Source organism: Lottia gigantea (genome assembly GCF_000327385.1).
Source record: "Lottia gigantea unplaced genomic scaffold LOTGIsca_49, whole genome shotgun sequence".
NCBI lineage: Eukaryota > Metazoa > Mollusca > Gastropoda > Lottiidae > Lottia > Lottia gigantea.
Genome location: NW_008709687.1, coordinates 706,830 through 721,358, shown reverse-complemented (window position 1 = coordinate 721,358; position 14,529 = coordinate 706,830). Strand labels below are relative to the sequence as shown.

The 14,529-nt window shown below is 34.3% G+C and overlaps 2 protein-coding genes across 2 annotated transcripts in view; both read right to left on the bottom strand.

Moving 5' to 3' along the window:
- Positions 1-650: 650 nt before the first annotated feature.
- LOTGIDRAFT_234305 (hypothetical protein) lies at positions 651-3,997 on the bottom strand. Its single transcript, XM_009061577.1, has 7 exons — positions 3,844-3,997; positions 3,253-3,319; positions 2,968-3,054; positions 2,368-2,485; positions 1,914-2,011; positions 1,414-1,608; positions 651-1,081 (listed from the first exon to the last, which is right to left on the bottom strand). The coding sequence occupies exons 1-7, from the start codon at positions 3,907-3,909 to the stop codon at positions 1,038-1,040; spliced, it is 675 nt and encodes a 224-aa protein (XP_009059825.1). The 5' UTR covers positions 3,910-3,997; the 3' UTR covers positions 651-1,037.
- A 1,490-nt stretch (positions 3,998-5,487) lies between these two features.
- LOTGIDRAFT_165058 (hypothetical protein) overlaps positions 5,488-14,529 on the bottom strand; it is a gene marked incomplete at both ends in the record, with an annotated part of 9,438 nt that continues 396 nt past the window's right edge. Inside the window, 13 exons of the mRNA XM_009061576.1 lie at positions 5,488-5,562; positions 6,013-6,177; positions 6,750-6,801; positions 7,090-7,163; positions 7,709-7,827; positions 8,055-8,233; positions 8,510-8,579; positions 8,781-8,830; positions 8,987-9,078; positions 9,467-9,679; positions 10,266-10,407; positions 10,690-10,850; positions 13,862-13,943. Of these exons, the coding sequence (XP_009059824.1) occupies positions 5,488-5,562; positions 6,013-6,177; positions 6,750-6,801; positions 7,090-7,163; positions 7,709-7,827; positions 8,055-8,233; positions 8,510-8,579; positions 8,781-8,830; positions 8,987-9,078; positions 9,467-9,679; positions 10,266-10,407; positions 10,690-10,850; positions 13,862-13,943 (1,474 nt within the window). The remainder of the gene's footprint in view (positions 5,563-6,012; positions 6,178-6,749; positions 6,802-7,089; positions 7,164-7,708; positions 7,828-8,054; positions 8,234-8,509; positions 8,580-8,780; positions 8,831-8,986; positions 9,079-9,466; positions 9,680-10,265; positions 10,408-10,689; positions 10,851-13,861; positions 13,944-14,529) is intronic.

The following is a 14,529-nucleotide window of genomic DNA, read 5'->3' as shown; positions in this document are numbered from 1 at the left end:
TATGTATAAGTTTGTATGTGTATAATTTTGTATGTGTATAATTTTGTATAATTTTGTATATGTATAATTTTGTATACCTGTATGTTTGTATGTGTGTAAAAAGTTTTTATTATATTGAATATCTGTTTCGCTTCACGGAATCTTGTTCATGATTTTTACTGTTCATCAATTGTGTATATATATTTTACATTGTAAAATAAATTTAAAATGTCTTCTTTTCTGTGTACAATAAGGGAAACTCTCTCAAGACAGCACCAATACTGGTGAATTTGTTGTAATGAATATGTAACACACTGAGCCTTGCTTTATTTCTTAAAGGGGCAACTAGATGCTTTTCTGTGTGCACTATAACAAGAAGGGCAAAGTAAACTCAAACTGTTAATTTGCTTTTTGGGTTTTCAATTTTCAAATCAGACCAAACATTCCTTTCGTTTTTTCATAGCTTTTATTTTTAGTTAGGCACTTCAGTTAGGGTTTAAAGACTGCCCTCTTGAACATTTATTGACACGGTCAGCCAATCAAATCTCTACCCTCTTCAACACTGGGATTTTGTGACACAAACAAAACGTGCAATCAGTGTCTATTGCTTCTAGAAATTCATCTTTTGTTAACTTCAAACAATCCCAACATTCCAAATAAAACAATTTGTGTTTTTTCAATTCACACTTTCATTCATAAATTCACAGGTACTTCATCATAACAAAATCAAGATTTAAAAAAGAAATACAGTAATATGAGTGGTTAATAACCTTAAATTTAAAATCTATCTTGGACCAATCAGATGATCAGACATCCTGTTCCGCCGAAAATGTTACATAATAACTTTCGAAATATTTGAAATTTTCATTGAGAAATATCTAATATTTGACGGAAATGGATCTTATGATATTTCGAGAAACAGGGGCCAAAACTCTAAAATTAAGTTTTTGTAAACCAGACACCAAACATGTTTTTTTATAGTCTCTGTTCATTTTCTGTTAATTTCAAGCACTAATAGATATATAAATACATGTAATACGCCTAATTCTTTCCCAGAGTTATTTTCCATCATCCCATTCATCTCCATATTGGTTCTTCTTACCTGGAAAAATACATCATTATAGAGTGAAATTAAAACAATACAAGCTTCTTATGCGATAATATAACTAGAGGTTTGACGAGCTAAAAATTGAACATGTTTTCAAGGGCAATAACTCATTAAATATCTTTCGATTTCTCTGATTTTCAATTGGGTTCATCCTTAGGTGATTACCAACACTAACACTAAGTTTAATCAAGTTACATTCAGTTACAAATTTCCTTAGTGATCGACGGAGTGTAGCACTGAACTACATACAAAAAAGACAATGGAACAAATCTTGTAGCAGAAAAGTAGGACATAAAACTCCATACATTTCAATTCTTTACAATTACCTTTTCCTTTGTTTGTGTTGTCTGCCATTCTAGGTTTGCTCCAGTCTACCTCTCCCATACGCTGCATATCAAATTTAGGTTTTGAAGTCGCAGGTTGGTTTCCGCTATATTGTTCTCTATGTTTCCGTCTCAATTCATCATATGTCACATTTTGTTTTATTGTTTCATTTTCTCCATCATCATAATTAAACGCTCCTGAAGAGAAAGAAATTATATATATTTATTCAATAGTATCTATGGCGACCATTGTCTTACAATAACCTCGTATGCAGATGGAAGAAAATCTTGTTTAATGATTAGGCAGAAGTTATATCCGCATTACAACATATAGTTCGTTGGCTGTTTAGAGTTATCTCTCTTTGATTGCATAAAAATAATATCATCAGAACAGGACTGTGGTAGAAAACTTGTTAGATTCTAATGGAGACTAAAAATATTAGATATGAATGACATGACACCACTCTCCCCTCCCCCAACTTACCCCCTCCCCCCCAACTTACCCTCTGTATCAGGTTGTGTATTACTATATTGTTGTGGGTAACCAGCCATACTTGCTGCCTGCTGTTCATTCTGTGTTATCTGAAGATACTCCTGTTGGCTGGAACACAGTCAAAAAATACAATTTAATGTAAGAAAGAAAGAAATATCCAGGCCTAGTCCTATATTTAACAAGGATTACAACTTAGGTTCATATTTAAGGATCCTTTCTACCAGTTGGTCTATTGCTAAACCACTTTTCCTGATTCTCTGTTTACAGTGGGGTTGACTGAAATTATGAGGGAAGATGACTTAATTGAGGTCAAAGGATTTTCAAACGCCGAAAAAAAATAAAATAAAATAACATCCTGTAGTGTACAATGAGGGAAATTTTGTCCTTTTTTTATCGATATGTCAGGCACCCACTTCCCAAGGCTAATAAAAAATTAACAATGCATAACAATAATTTGAACATACGTTATTTTTCCAGTTATTAATTGACTATAGGTAGAATTTGGTATTCTCGTTTCAAATTTCTTTTTGCACTTTGGTAAATAGGCAATTTTACCAGCAAAATACCCAGTAAATAAAGCCACTGAAAATAATCATGGCATGAAGACAGTATAAATAGTCACAGAAAGAGAGTAGATACAAATGATATGAAGTGTGCAATGAGGGCAACTTTGCTAGCACCTGGGAATCAGCCTACTCTTTTTGGATATTCAATTGTTATTTAAATTTGCACAACCAGTAGCACATTGGGCTAGTTGGGTTTCGGTTATTGTTTTATCTGCACAAATGGACACTTTTATCAGTCAGCCCCTAAGTGTTTGATGACGTCACTAATCACAAAATATGCTTTTTTACATGAGTGACAATAAGTGACGTCATCAAATGCTTAGTTTTAGTGTAATTGCAGGAACCACAGACATCTGATTGAAAATTGCAATGGTGCAAATTGATGTTATTAGTGTCCCAGATAGACATAAAATATTTAGAAAACCTCTTTGCAATCCTTTTAAAGCAAACATTTTCAAATCATGACAAGGTAGATAAAGACTCAGTGATATAGCTTACCAGTTAGTCCTAGATATCTCCCCTTTATTATTCCTAGATGTCTTAAATAATGGGTTCCAGCACCCATTACAAATGATATTGGTAAACCTGAAAATATTGTGAAGAAAGGGAAAGTACATGAAATGAGTAAAAAATTGACACAAATTGGTGAAAACTTGACATGAATGGATAAAAAATTACATGAAGTGTTAAGATGTTGACAAAATTGGAAAAAGTTGACCCAAATGGATAATGGGATACAAAATTGACATTAACAACAAATTGTTTGTTCCTGATATTACTTACAGCTATAAAACAAACTTTCATTCTGGCATTCTTTCAGTATAGCTTGTTCTTCTGGTGTTAGAACGAGCTAAAACAAAATATTAAATTAAATACCATAAGTATAAATTGGTGCAGTATGAGGATGAGAGTTGACACTGAATGCTCTGTTAGTTCAATGATGGACTGTGATATTACTAAGTATTCACTTGTATTCATGGTATGCATATTGCTGATGGCCTGAGACAGCCAATCAAATCACTGAATTTCATCATTTTCACTACTTGCTGATCGATCTAGGTTTGCAATAAATAAACATAACTAGATGTTAAAACTACAGGACTTAAATAGACTTTAGTCTTTAAATTCATAGTGTGAATATTATGTTTTAAGTGTGAAGTGCAAATTAGGTCTATTTCGATGCACAGTAACTAAAACTTTGACTATAAATCTTGTCTACACAAACTGTAGGTAGATACATATCGTTAGGATCAAAGTGTACGGTAACGTTATTACCGTCTGCGTGTTTGCTTTTATAATATATTTACATAAGCTTTGCAAAACCGAGACACCATTCAATCAGTCGACGATATTGCTGACTATACAGAAGCATACCTTCATCTTGAGACCTACGACTTGTGAACGCTGTGGATCGAACTGCTGTCTATCCTGGGCAGACATTCTGTCAAAATCTAAAGCTGTTAAGCTTGTATCATGCAGATAAAAACCATTAAAAGTTTTGTTGTTATATTGTTTCGGCCATCTTGTTGACCTTCACCTTAAAGTCTTTTGACTACCGAAGTTTCTCTTACACAATACCAAACAGTATCAAAATAAATACCCGTCTTTTCACAGCCGAAAACTGATGTAAAAGTGGTTTACAATGGTACTCATTAGTTGGGACAGTAGCTACGAAGAACAACATCTGACTTGTGATCAATGAGATTTAAAAAATGACGAAATATTGATATGAAATCTTTAATAATAACAAAATATTTTCACTGTTAGAAAAGTACTCAATACATCAATTTAGAGTGATATAGAAATATTAAAATAGTTTTATAAGAAATGTTCAATATACAGAAATCAAAAAAAATAATCAAAAAAATAACATCATGCCATCATCTCTTTAATGCCCAATACTAATACATATTTTTACCCTGTTTCACTGAAGCAGGTAGGCCTAAACCTTATACAATGGAGATAATAAGCCTAGTTTAAGAGGCTTAGTCATGTATCCTATCAAAAAGAGAGACGTGAGGTAAGACAACAACCACAAAAACTAATATCAAATGAATTATTGGCACACTTCTATACTCATCCAAATATGACGTTACTATCATAAAAGCAGTAAATAATATAAAGGCATTTATGATTTCTATTAACAATCTCCTATATAAATTATTCATAAAAAGTAAAAACAATACAAAAGAGATAAGTATCAATTTGTACCATTCCAATTTTCAAGCAGACGTCTGTGTTTCCGGCACTTCCACTTAAACTAAGTCTTTGATGACATCACTCATCACGAAACGCCTTATGTGATAAGTGATGTCATCAAAGACTTATTTTTAGTGGAATTGCAGGAACCACAGACGTCTGATTGAAAATTGGAATGGTACAAATTGATACTATCAGTGTCCCGATACACATAAATTTAAAAAAAAAAAACTTCTTTATAATCCCTTTAACTTATTTAAATTTTTCAGAGATATAGTCAGACATATGAGCAAAAAATATTTTCTTAAACAGAGTATTTACATAGAAATGTAAAAGACACTGCCTGATATTTTATCATTTCTATCAGACATACCTGGCAACAATAGCCAAAATAAGAATCCTGTATCAAATCTAGTCATATATGGCATGGTTTAAAAAGCAGTTCACTCATATTTCAGTATCCAAATGGATATTTCATTGCTTGATATAGATATAAGCCTAGCATATATTTTACATAAGTCATGGATTCTGATTGGCTACTACAGTTACGATATTCGTAAGTTTAGGATAATATGTGCTTCACAAAAACTGTGACACTATCCATTTGGCATCTTTACAATGTCAAGCTATTACAAACATCTTTACCATATCAAGCTATTACAAACATCTTTACAATGTCAAGCTATTACGATGTTCGTAATAGCTTAACATTGTAAAGATGTTCGTAATAGCTTGACATTGACAGTTATGAAATATTTTCAGATGAATATTTTCTTTTTTGTCCACCCTACACATCTGATATTTTAGAACAAATTGTTCCTAGGCATCTTCAGGTTCAACGTTCACATCTCCGTTCACATCTCCGTTCATTATCGGACTAAGCTCCTTCCCTTTCTGAAAAAAAAAATTAAAATGATCATAAATCAAAGATAAACCAATTAAGAGATATAATAAAAGCCTCCACATTCCGAAAGCTATTAATAGAGTCTACATAACTAATATTTCGGTTTGTGAATTTGTCATCTCTTTCAGAGAGTTCACACATTGTAATGTTTATGTGATATGTAGGTTTGTCAACTGGTCATCTTTCAGAAGAGTCCTAAAAGCTAATTTAATGTTCATTTGGTCATTAGGTCTGTCCACTCTGCAGCTCTTTTAGAAACAACATTTTGGGTTTTAAGTATTGACTCTCTCAAAAAGTTACTAATGACACTAACAAAACAAAGCTTGCATCTCAGAGGACTGACATTAGATTCGTCAACTTGTGAGAGTCCACAAGAGTGCTTCCTTCACAAGCATCACCATAGCTGAATCATAGTTCTTTAAATCAAGATAAATTTCTACCTGTTTTGAAGGACAGAATCTTTTCTTGGAGAAGAACATGGCGATACAGAACAGTATAAAAACTCCAACAGTTATCGTTGTAACTTGAATAGCTTGGGTTAATTTCATTGGTTCCTGAACTTTTGTTTTAAACAAGGCTGCGGATTTATCATCTATTACTGCACTCTGTAAAAAAAAGTTGGTTACAGAAATTCTGGTGAAGATTAGGACACTGCTGGAACAAATGAATAGCTTGATTGTTGCCTGCTAGGACAGTGGAATAGCTCAGTCAGTAGCTTGTTGGATTGTCGTCTGCTAGGACAGTGGAATAGCTCAGTCAGTAGCTTGTTGGATTGTTGCCTGCTAGGATAGTGGAATAGTCCAGTCAGTAGCTTGTTGGATTGTCGTCTGCTAGGATAGTGGAATAGCTCAGTCAGTAGCTTGTTGGATTGTTGCTGCTAGGACAGTGGAATAGCTCAGTAGATAGCCAATTGGATTATCGTCTGCTAGGACAGTGGAATAGCTCAGTAGATAGCCAATTGGATTGTCGTCTGCTAGGACAGTGGAATAGCTCAGTAGATAGCAAATTAGATTGTCATCTGCTATGACAGTTGAATAGCTCAGTCCGTAGCTCGTTGAATGGATGTCTGCTAGGACCTCTTATGCTGTGGGTTTGAATCATCCTCATGCCATGGCCAATGCTTCCAAGGATGGGCCAGGTGTTGCCGTGTTGGCCTTCAAAATATAAATTTACTTACTTCATTCAACCAGAGAATTGGTAAAAACATTGATTTTAAATTGGACGTTTGTCTAAAACAAAACAAAACAAAGAATTTTATCATTCTTCAGTCTATAAGCTTTCAGCTTTTAAGCTTGAGCATAGACAAATTCTCACTTGTAAAGCACTTATAAAGCAGGGAGTGCTCACCCTTCTGGACCACTTAATGTCACTGTGAATGTAATCTTGTATCCCCACCTAAGTGTCAACATAGCTTATAATATTTATTTAGAACCTTCATCTTTTAATTTTGTACTTTGAGTAATTTGAGAAGTGGTGCAATGGCCAAAGTAATGATATAAGGGGAGATAAAAACGTACGTTAGATATGAAACATTAGTTATATGTATATTAATTTGTAATTTTTTAGCAGCATTCATTGTTGTACCAGTTATCTAGAAATATAACAGAGAAACCAGCTGGATTAAAGAGATACAGTTCTTATTGTAGGGTAATTAGAATTCATTCTGAAAATTAGATAGCCGAAATTAAGCTCCATCAGCTGGTGATGGCGAAGCAAATTATTGGACATCTAAATCCATCTGACGTCATTCACTCACACACAAAAATCTATTGTTATCCTGTGGGCCCCAATTTAGATTATTTTTTTATTCAATTGATGTCCAACCAGTCAAACAAGTCGAAATTGTAAAATTAAAGTGATACAGGCAGCTATAAAAGTCTAAGTCTTCTCTTAACGATCTTAGCAATAAGATGTCCTAGGGTCTTAAATTCTAACCCTGTTCCTAGAACATCCAAGGGCTTGGAATTTTGAACTTACTGGATCTAAATCTAAAATTTTTGAGGAATGGGATACAAGCTACGTAATCTACAAACAATCCTAGCGCTAGGATGTCCTAGTGTCTTAAATTCTAACACTGTTAGGACATCCTAGCACTAGGATCCTTTCAAGAATACGAGGCCAGAATAATAAACTTACTGGTTCTAAATCTATAATAGTCTGATGCTCCTCTGTATTGGGGTGTAAACCATATACACTGTTTATAATAGAGGGATCTGCTGCTAGGAAGTGGGGCTGGGATAACACTATAGGGGCCGCTGAAATATAGATACATGATATGAAATATATTGGCTGGACATGCAGGGCTCTTGATTATTCTTTTTTTTAGCCAGACATGTCCGTAATAGAAATTCAAATATTAAATATAAAGACACTTTTATTTTCAGCACCAATGGAATTGTACTTATTAATTCCATTTCAGTCCTATGGAAAAATCAGGTTCTCATGCCCCATCCCCTCTGTTTCCTTTTAGTACAAAACTTACATTGTCTGCAGGCACTGACATCTACAACCCCTGAAGGGAGACAACCCTCAGCCTCAGTACAGAAACCCTTATTGGCAGGGTTAGCCGTGGAATTCTCAAACAGACTTGGCGGGGCTACGTATCGGTACAAATCTATTCCCTTTAATGTGTATTCATATCGGTACAATAGATCTAGGGACCTGAAACATACAGAAAAAATATTGCAGGCGTCTGAAGTTCCTGCAATTCCAATAAAACTTAGTGTTTGGATGACGTCACTAATCGCAAAGGCATCATGTGATAAATCATATTTCTCGATTGATGACGTCATCAAACACTTAATTTTAGTGGAATTACAGAAACCACAGACATCTGATTGAAAATTGAAATGGTGTAAATTGAAGCTATCAGTGTCCCTGATACACATACAATTTGAGAAAACCTCTTTACAATCACTTTAAAATCAAGGACCTTACCTACAAACATCAGATGAAAAAACATAGATTGGATCATCCCCTGTTTGAAATGGTGCATACATTGTTCCATCTACAATTAGAAACATAATAATATCATATATCACTTTTCAGGTTGCTTTTTAAACCACAATAGTCCTTAAAAAAAATATTTGAAAACGTTTTAATCACATGTGGTTTAAGTGCTTGTCAATATTCCAAAGACTTAATAATTCAAACAGATGCAAAAAAGTACAGACCGTGTCCTCTTTTAAAACATGTTTTTTGAACCCACCTGAGCCATTGATCATAGCAGCTGTGTCTGATGTCCAATATGGTAGAGAACTGAAATAGACACAAATTCAAATCAACTTAGGGATTGGTGGAAGGTAGCCATTTTTCAATGTGTGCCATAATAGCAGATTCCAATCAGATTACTGTATTTCGTTAAAATCAATTAATAACTCGAAACATCCCAAATATTTTAAAGACTCTACCCACCTCATTCCGTTCCATCTATTTATAGTCCCATGTCTTGTGGCGTCGTCTTTCCCAGTAAAAACCGTGTATAACCCATCATCTGAGCCATTTTGCTGCAAAAATATAATGTGAGGTTAGATTCGGTTAGATCATTGGTTCTTTTCATGACATCATTTGCTTGATTACGTCGAGCAATTGGCGGCTGTGGATTCAATTCTCGATTGGAGTGTGATAGTCTGATGACCTTGAATTAGTCATCTTCACTTTCCAGTTCCAATTTCAGTCGACCCAGCTGTAAATAGTACCTGATTAGGCAATAGCTGCAATGTGCAATGAGGGAAATTTTGTCATAACAGTGACTATATCCTATTTTCTTTTTTGATCCAACTAGCAAGAAAACCTCCATGCACTCAACCTGTATCAAACAGGCCTTTGTTAAGGGTACCATTGAAACGACTTGCAGTATCAGCCCCAAAAATAAACAAAATTCTGAAGACCTACCCCTTTAAATAAGCCGAACTCGTCATCCAGTGTGATGTTAAAATGAAGTCTATTGATGATAGCTTTAGCATCAGCTAACAGTTTATCAGGGTAACCCCACATCAAGTCTCGTACAGATAAAGTTAAAAAATATTCTTCTAAAGACAGCTCCTCTAACAGATTTACTATTTCTTTAAATAATTTTTTTTGATCTTTTACTAGATTATCTATAACCTATAATTACAAATGAAATACAATAACAAATGAAATACAATAACAAATGAAATACAATAACCAATAACAAATGAAATACAATAACAAATGATATACAATTACAAATGAAATACAATAACCAATAACACATGAAATACAATAACTAATGAAGTACAATAACAAATGATATTCAATAACAAGTGAAATACAATAACAAATGATATACAATAACAAATGAAATACAATAACAAATGAAATACAATAACAAATGATAACAATAACTGGGTTTATGCATAAAGTCAATATTTCTTTTACAATTTATATCTGTAGAAGGGGTAATTTTTGTTAAATGAACTTTATTTTCATAAATTTTTTCTGATTTTCAGACGTGATTCCAACTCTTCATTACCAATATGATCTAAATGTTTCAAAATATATACTGATGCTTGGCGTGCACTTCCACTTGAATGACAGTGGAGACATGTTTAATCGGTTGCCAATAATTCAGAAAACCCGATATCCGGAATAAGTATTATGTAAAATTACCTATCAATCTGATGATTAAATTAAAGATTAGCTGATTAAGAGAGAACATAAGATGACTTACAGCAATTGGAATATTTAACGTGGTAAAATTATCGGTTTCTGGTCCACTGGACAATTCCTCTTCAAACACGAACCACCGATTTTCACGATATGACACAGTACCGTTATCGTTGAATGTTACGTTAACTTTCAATCTTTCCTCTCTATCAAATATAGAAAACAAATACAAAAAACAGGCAGCTTTTTTTATGTTGCCATTTTTTAAAATTAATAAAATAGCTTCCAAACGACGTGAATTTCATAATCAAAGAACTAAGTCAAGTTCCAACAGTGGCGAAATTCTCGAAGATTTAACCCAGCAGAGAAAGTGAGCCCCCAAGTTCAAATTACCCTTCCAGTAAGCCAACCTTCACATAGGTTCAAACTCCCCTTCCCTCTAATAGGTTCAACCTAACCAGCCAAGTCTATACGTAGGTTCAACCTACCTATATGTATAAGGTCCCATCTGCACTAGAGCTGGTTTATCCCCATTCTGTAAAACTTCTATATGATTGGCAATGTGAAACACCCATATTTGGAAAAATATTGGTGAGGGCGGAGTTAAAAAATCTTTGTACGTTTCTGAACTTTTTTCTATTGGTATATTCTAAAAATAGAAAAAATACATATATTTAAACTTAAGCCAGCTATAATGGGGGTCTGTGATTCATGGCAAATATCAAGATGATACCTTCAGATTTATTATTCCCTATCATTCTAACCATTCAGATGGCACAAAAAAACAAAACATAGGGTGAGTGACAAAAGAGTTAAAATATGCAGGTATCATCTCATTCTATGCTAAAATTGAACCCTGTATCTCTAGGATAGGGACCAAGCATCTTGACTAGATGAGCTACACCCTCACCTAATCATACATAATCTACAACTGATATAGACATATATATACATGTAGATTAAATGTGTCGATTTTTTTATCTGAATCTTTTTAGTTCACATATGTTAGGAATAGATCGATTACACCAAAGTGACATGATCCTGTCTAACATTCAGTCCATGGGGACAAACATAGACTTCAAAATTAGATCCATTACACCAAAGTGACATGGTCCTGTCTAACATTCAGCCTAATGGGACAAACATAAATTCTTTATATTACATTTTAATATGTAAATAATGACATAATATAACAATTATTGCCAGTTACTATAATAATTAGGACTTTGGACTATTGGTTTTTATTCACTATAGTTATAGAGTATGACAAACCTCTTAACTATATAACATTTACAAGTGACTAAACCTTAAAGTGATTGTAAAGAGATTAGGTTTTCTAAACTTTTTATGTGTATTGGGGTCACTGATATCTTCAATTTGCATCATTCCAATTTTCAATCAGATGTCTGTGGTTCTTGCAATTCCACTAAAAGCAAGTGTTTTATGACATCACTATTGCACAGCTGCTATTGATATACTGTATATTATAAGGACCTTTGTAACAGTGATGTCATAAAATGCATAATTTATGTGGAATTGCATGAACCACGGACGTCTGAATGAAAATTAGAATGGTGCAAATTGATGATTGCCTTTATACAATCCCTTTAAGGGGAATTTAGGGGTAGAGAACAGTTATGTGTGGACTTATTACCCCCTTATATAATCATACTAGATAACAATGATAACTATCCTGTTTAATAGATACCAGATAACAATTAAACTATCAATGAGTTACCTTCAATGGTCAGTGTAGAATATTTAAGGGAAGGGCCATTGGGCCATGCTACTCCCTCCCCTCAGGCATGTGAATGGTCAATTTTGAAGTGAACATTAAGCCCTTTAAATGCTCAAAAGTCTTCTCAGGCCTTCTGTAATTTGTTGGCTTGTGGAGGTCTCAAGTGACCTTAACCTTCCTGTTATCATGATATCTTATTACAATCAGTTCATATAGATCTTTATTTCTCATCAACTAGATCAAAGTTTAGTCATTAACAATTCATAGAAATAATTTATCATTAGTTATTGTAATACATGGCTAAAGCTTGTGTTGAGTAAGAAACATTAGGTCTCATATCATTTTTAAAAAATGGCATAATGTAGGCTACCGTATGATAAGTAAAGACAGATATGAATGGTACATACATCCACATCAACAGTTTAGAGATCTTATCGGAAGATGACTGGTAAATACAATCTAGGCTTATCAATGGTTTAGAGCTCTAGTCAGCCATGCCTGGTAAATACTGCCAAATCAACAGTCTAGAAATCTAGTCAGACAAGACTGGTAAATACAGCTCTAGTCTGATATGACTGGTAAATACAGCCAAATCAACAGTCTAGAAATCTAGTCAGACAAGACTGGTAAATACAGCTCTAGTCAGACATGACTGGTAAATAAAGTCAAATCAACAATCAGCACTCCTAGTCCTAGTCAGAAATGACTGATAAATACAACCAAATCAACAGTTCAGATTTAAGAATACCAGTCGTGTCTGACATGTGTCTGTCGCTGTCAAATAGATTTTAAATAGGCCTATGACTAAACTCTACAAAGCTGAGAGCTCAAATCAGACAAGACTGGTAAATACAGCCAAATCAACAGTCTAGAACTCTAGTCAGACTAGACTGGTAATACAGTCAAATCAACAGTTTAGAGCTCTAGTCAGACTAGACTGGTAATACAGCCAAATCAACAGTCTAGAACTCTAGTCAGACTAGACTGGTAATACAGTCAAATCAACAGTCTAGAACTCTAGTCAGACTAGACTGGTAAATACAGCTCTAGTCTGATATGACTGGTAAATACAGCCAAATCAAGAGTCTAGTAGAGCTCTTGTCACAAATAACACTAGGGCCTAGTATACAGTCAACAATCTTCAAGAACGAAACACACAATCCAAACACATTATCAGTTCAAGCGTTTGATTTCACAACGACATAACATTTTTTGACTTGTGTCAAGTTTTGTAATGAAAATAAATCAAAATGCCAACTCACTTCGTTTACTTGCTTGTGTATCAAATTCTTAAAAACTGGTATCATTACTAAGCCAACGATGAAAACGACACACCCGAGTCCAGCACAAACAAAAGTAGCGATTTTCGTCTGACGCTTCATTTTTCTTTCATGCGATCGTTAAATAACTCGTCCATTAGCACAAATTTACCCTCTAGTTTCCATTTATTTCGTTTTGTCTGTCAAATCAAAACAAACCTCACGTGATGCTTCAGCCGTAGCCCGAATGGTTGATATTCGATCAACCAGCTATAAGATTTGTTAAGACAAGCCGTCCTGAAAAGCAAGACTATAATAACGAGATAAACGAAGTAGCCCGAATGGTATAGTCTCTATCATCCAAAGATAGATTTTTAGTGAAACTCATTAGACTCGATCATAACGTTTTCTATTGGAATATCAAAACTGGTTTGGCCACATTATGCATCTTTGCACTCAAATGCGGGTTTCAGGCGGTTAATCAGTAGAAATTTGGACAGCGGCCAAAAAAATTTCGAATAAAACGTTGGTATTTTAAGGAGCCTCGTAAATATTGGTTAAAAAGAAAAAAAATTCAGAGAGAAATACAAAGACTGAAACTAGAACGGAATATCCTAGAAAATCATTATTTCAATTATGGAAAAACGTTATCTTAGAACCCACATTAAACCAGCATAATGATGGTGAAATTATGGAGATATTCAACATTTCTTTTTCCGATTTATTTGAGAAACAGTACTGTAGTCTGAAATGATATATGATGTGGGTATTAGAAATGGAATGGAGTTTTACGTCCCATATGTTATATGTTTGCACCTAATCAAAGGAATCCATAGCGGCTTTTGCGACTTCAAGCTGTCGAAGGAACTTTATCATGCACAGTCTCGAGATCATGGGGCCTCTGATTTTGGTCTTAACAGAACTAATTCAAAAATGAAGATCTATTTCGTTTCATGTTTTATCTTAAGTTTCTCAACTTGCCACCCATGATCTTTTGCGTTCAATCAAAGAAAAGTCAATCTTGAACGGAACAGATTAACATTTGATTGGTCGAGTATTTCTATGACCTAGAACATACGTTACATAAGAATATCACCAGACCATTGATAAAGAGTGGCACCTACAAAACACCTTAATCCAGAGAAATGGCCTTCTCTAATAATTACGTGGGGGGTCGAATAGAGGCCAAAGAATTGTCAACGGGGACTCGTAGCACCAGGCATTAGGCCTACTTTAGTAAAATGAAATTTGAAAGTGGCAAGAAGGACAATAGCGGGCAAGCGCCCAGAAATCCCCCCCCCCCCCCTTTTGCTCCCTCCCCGACTCAAATA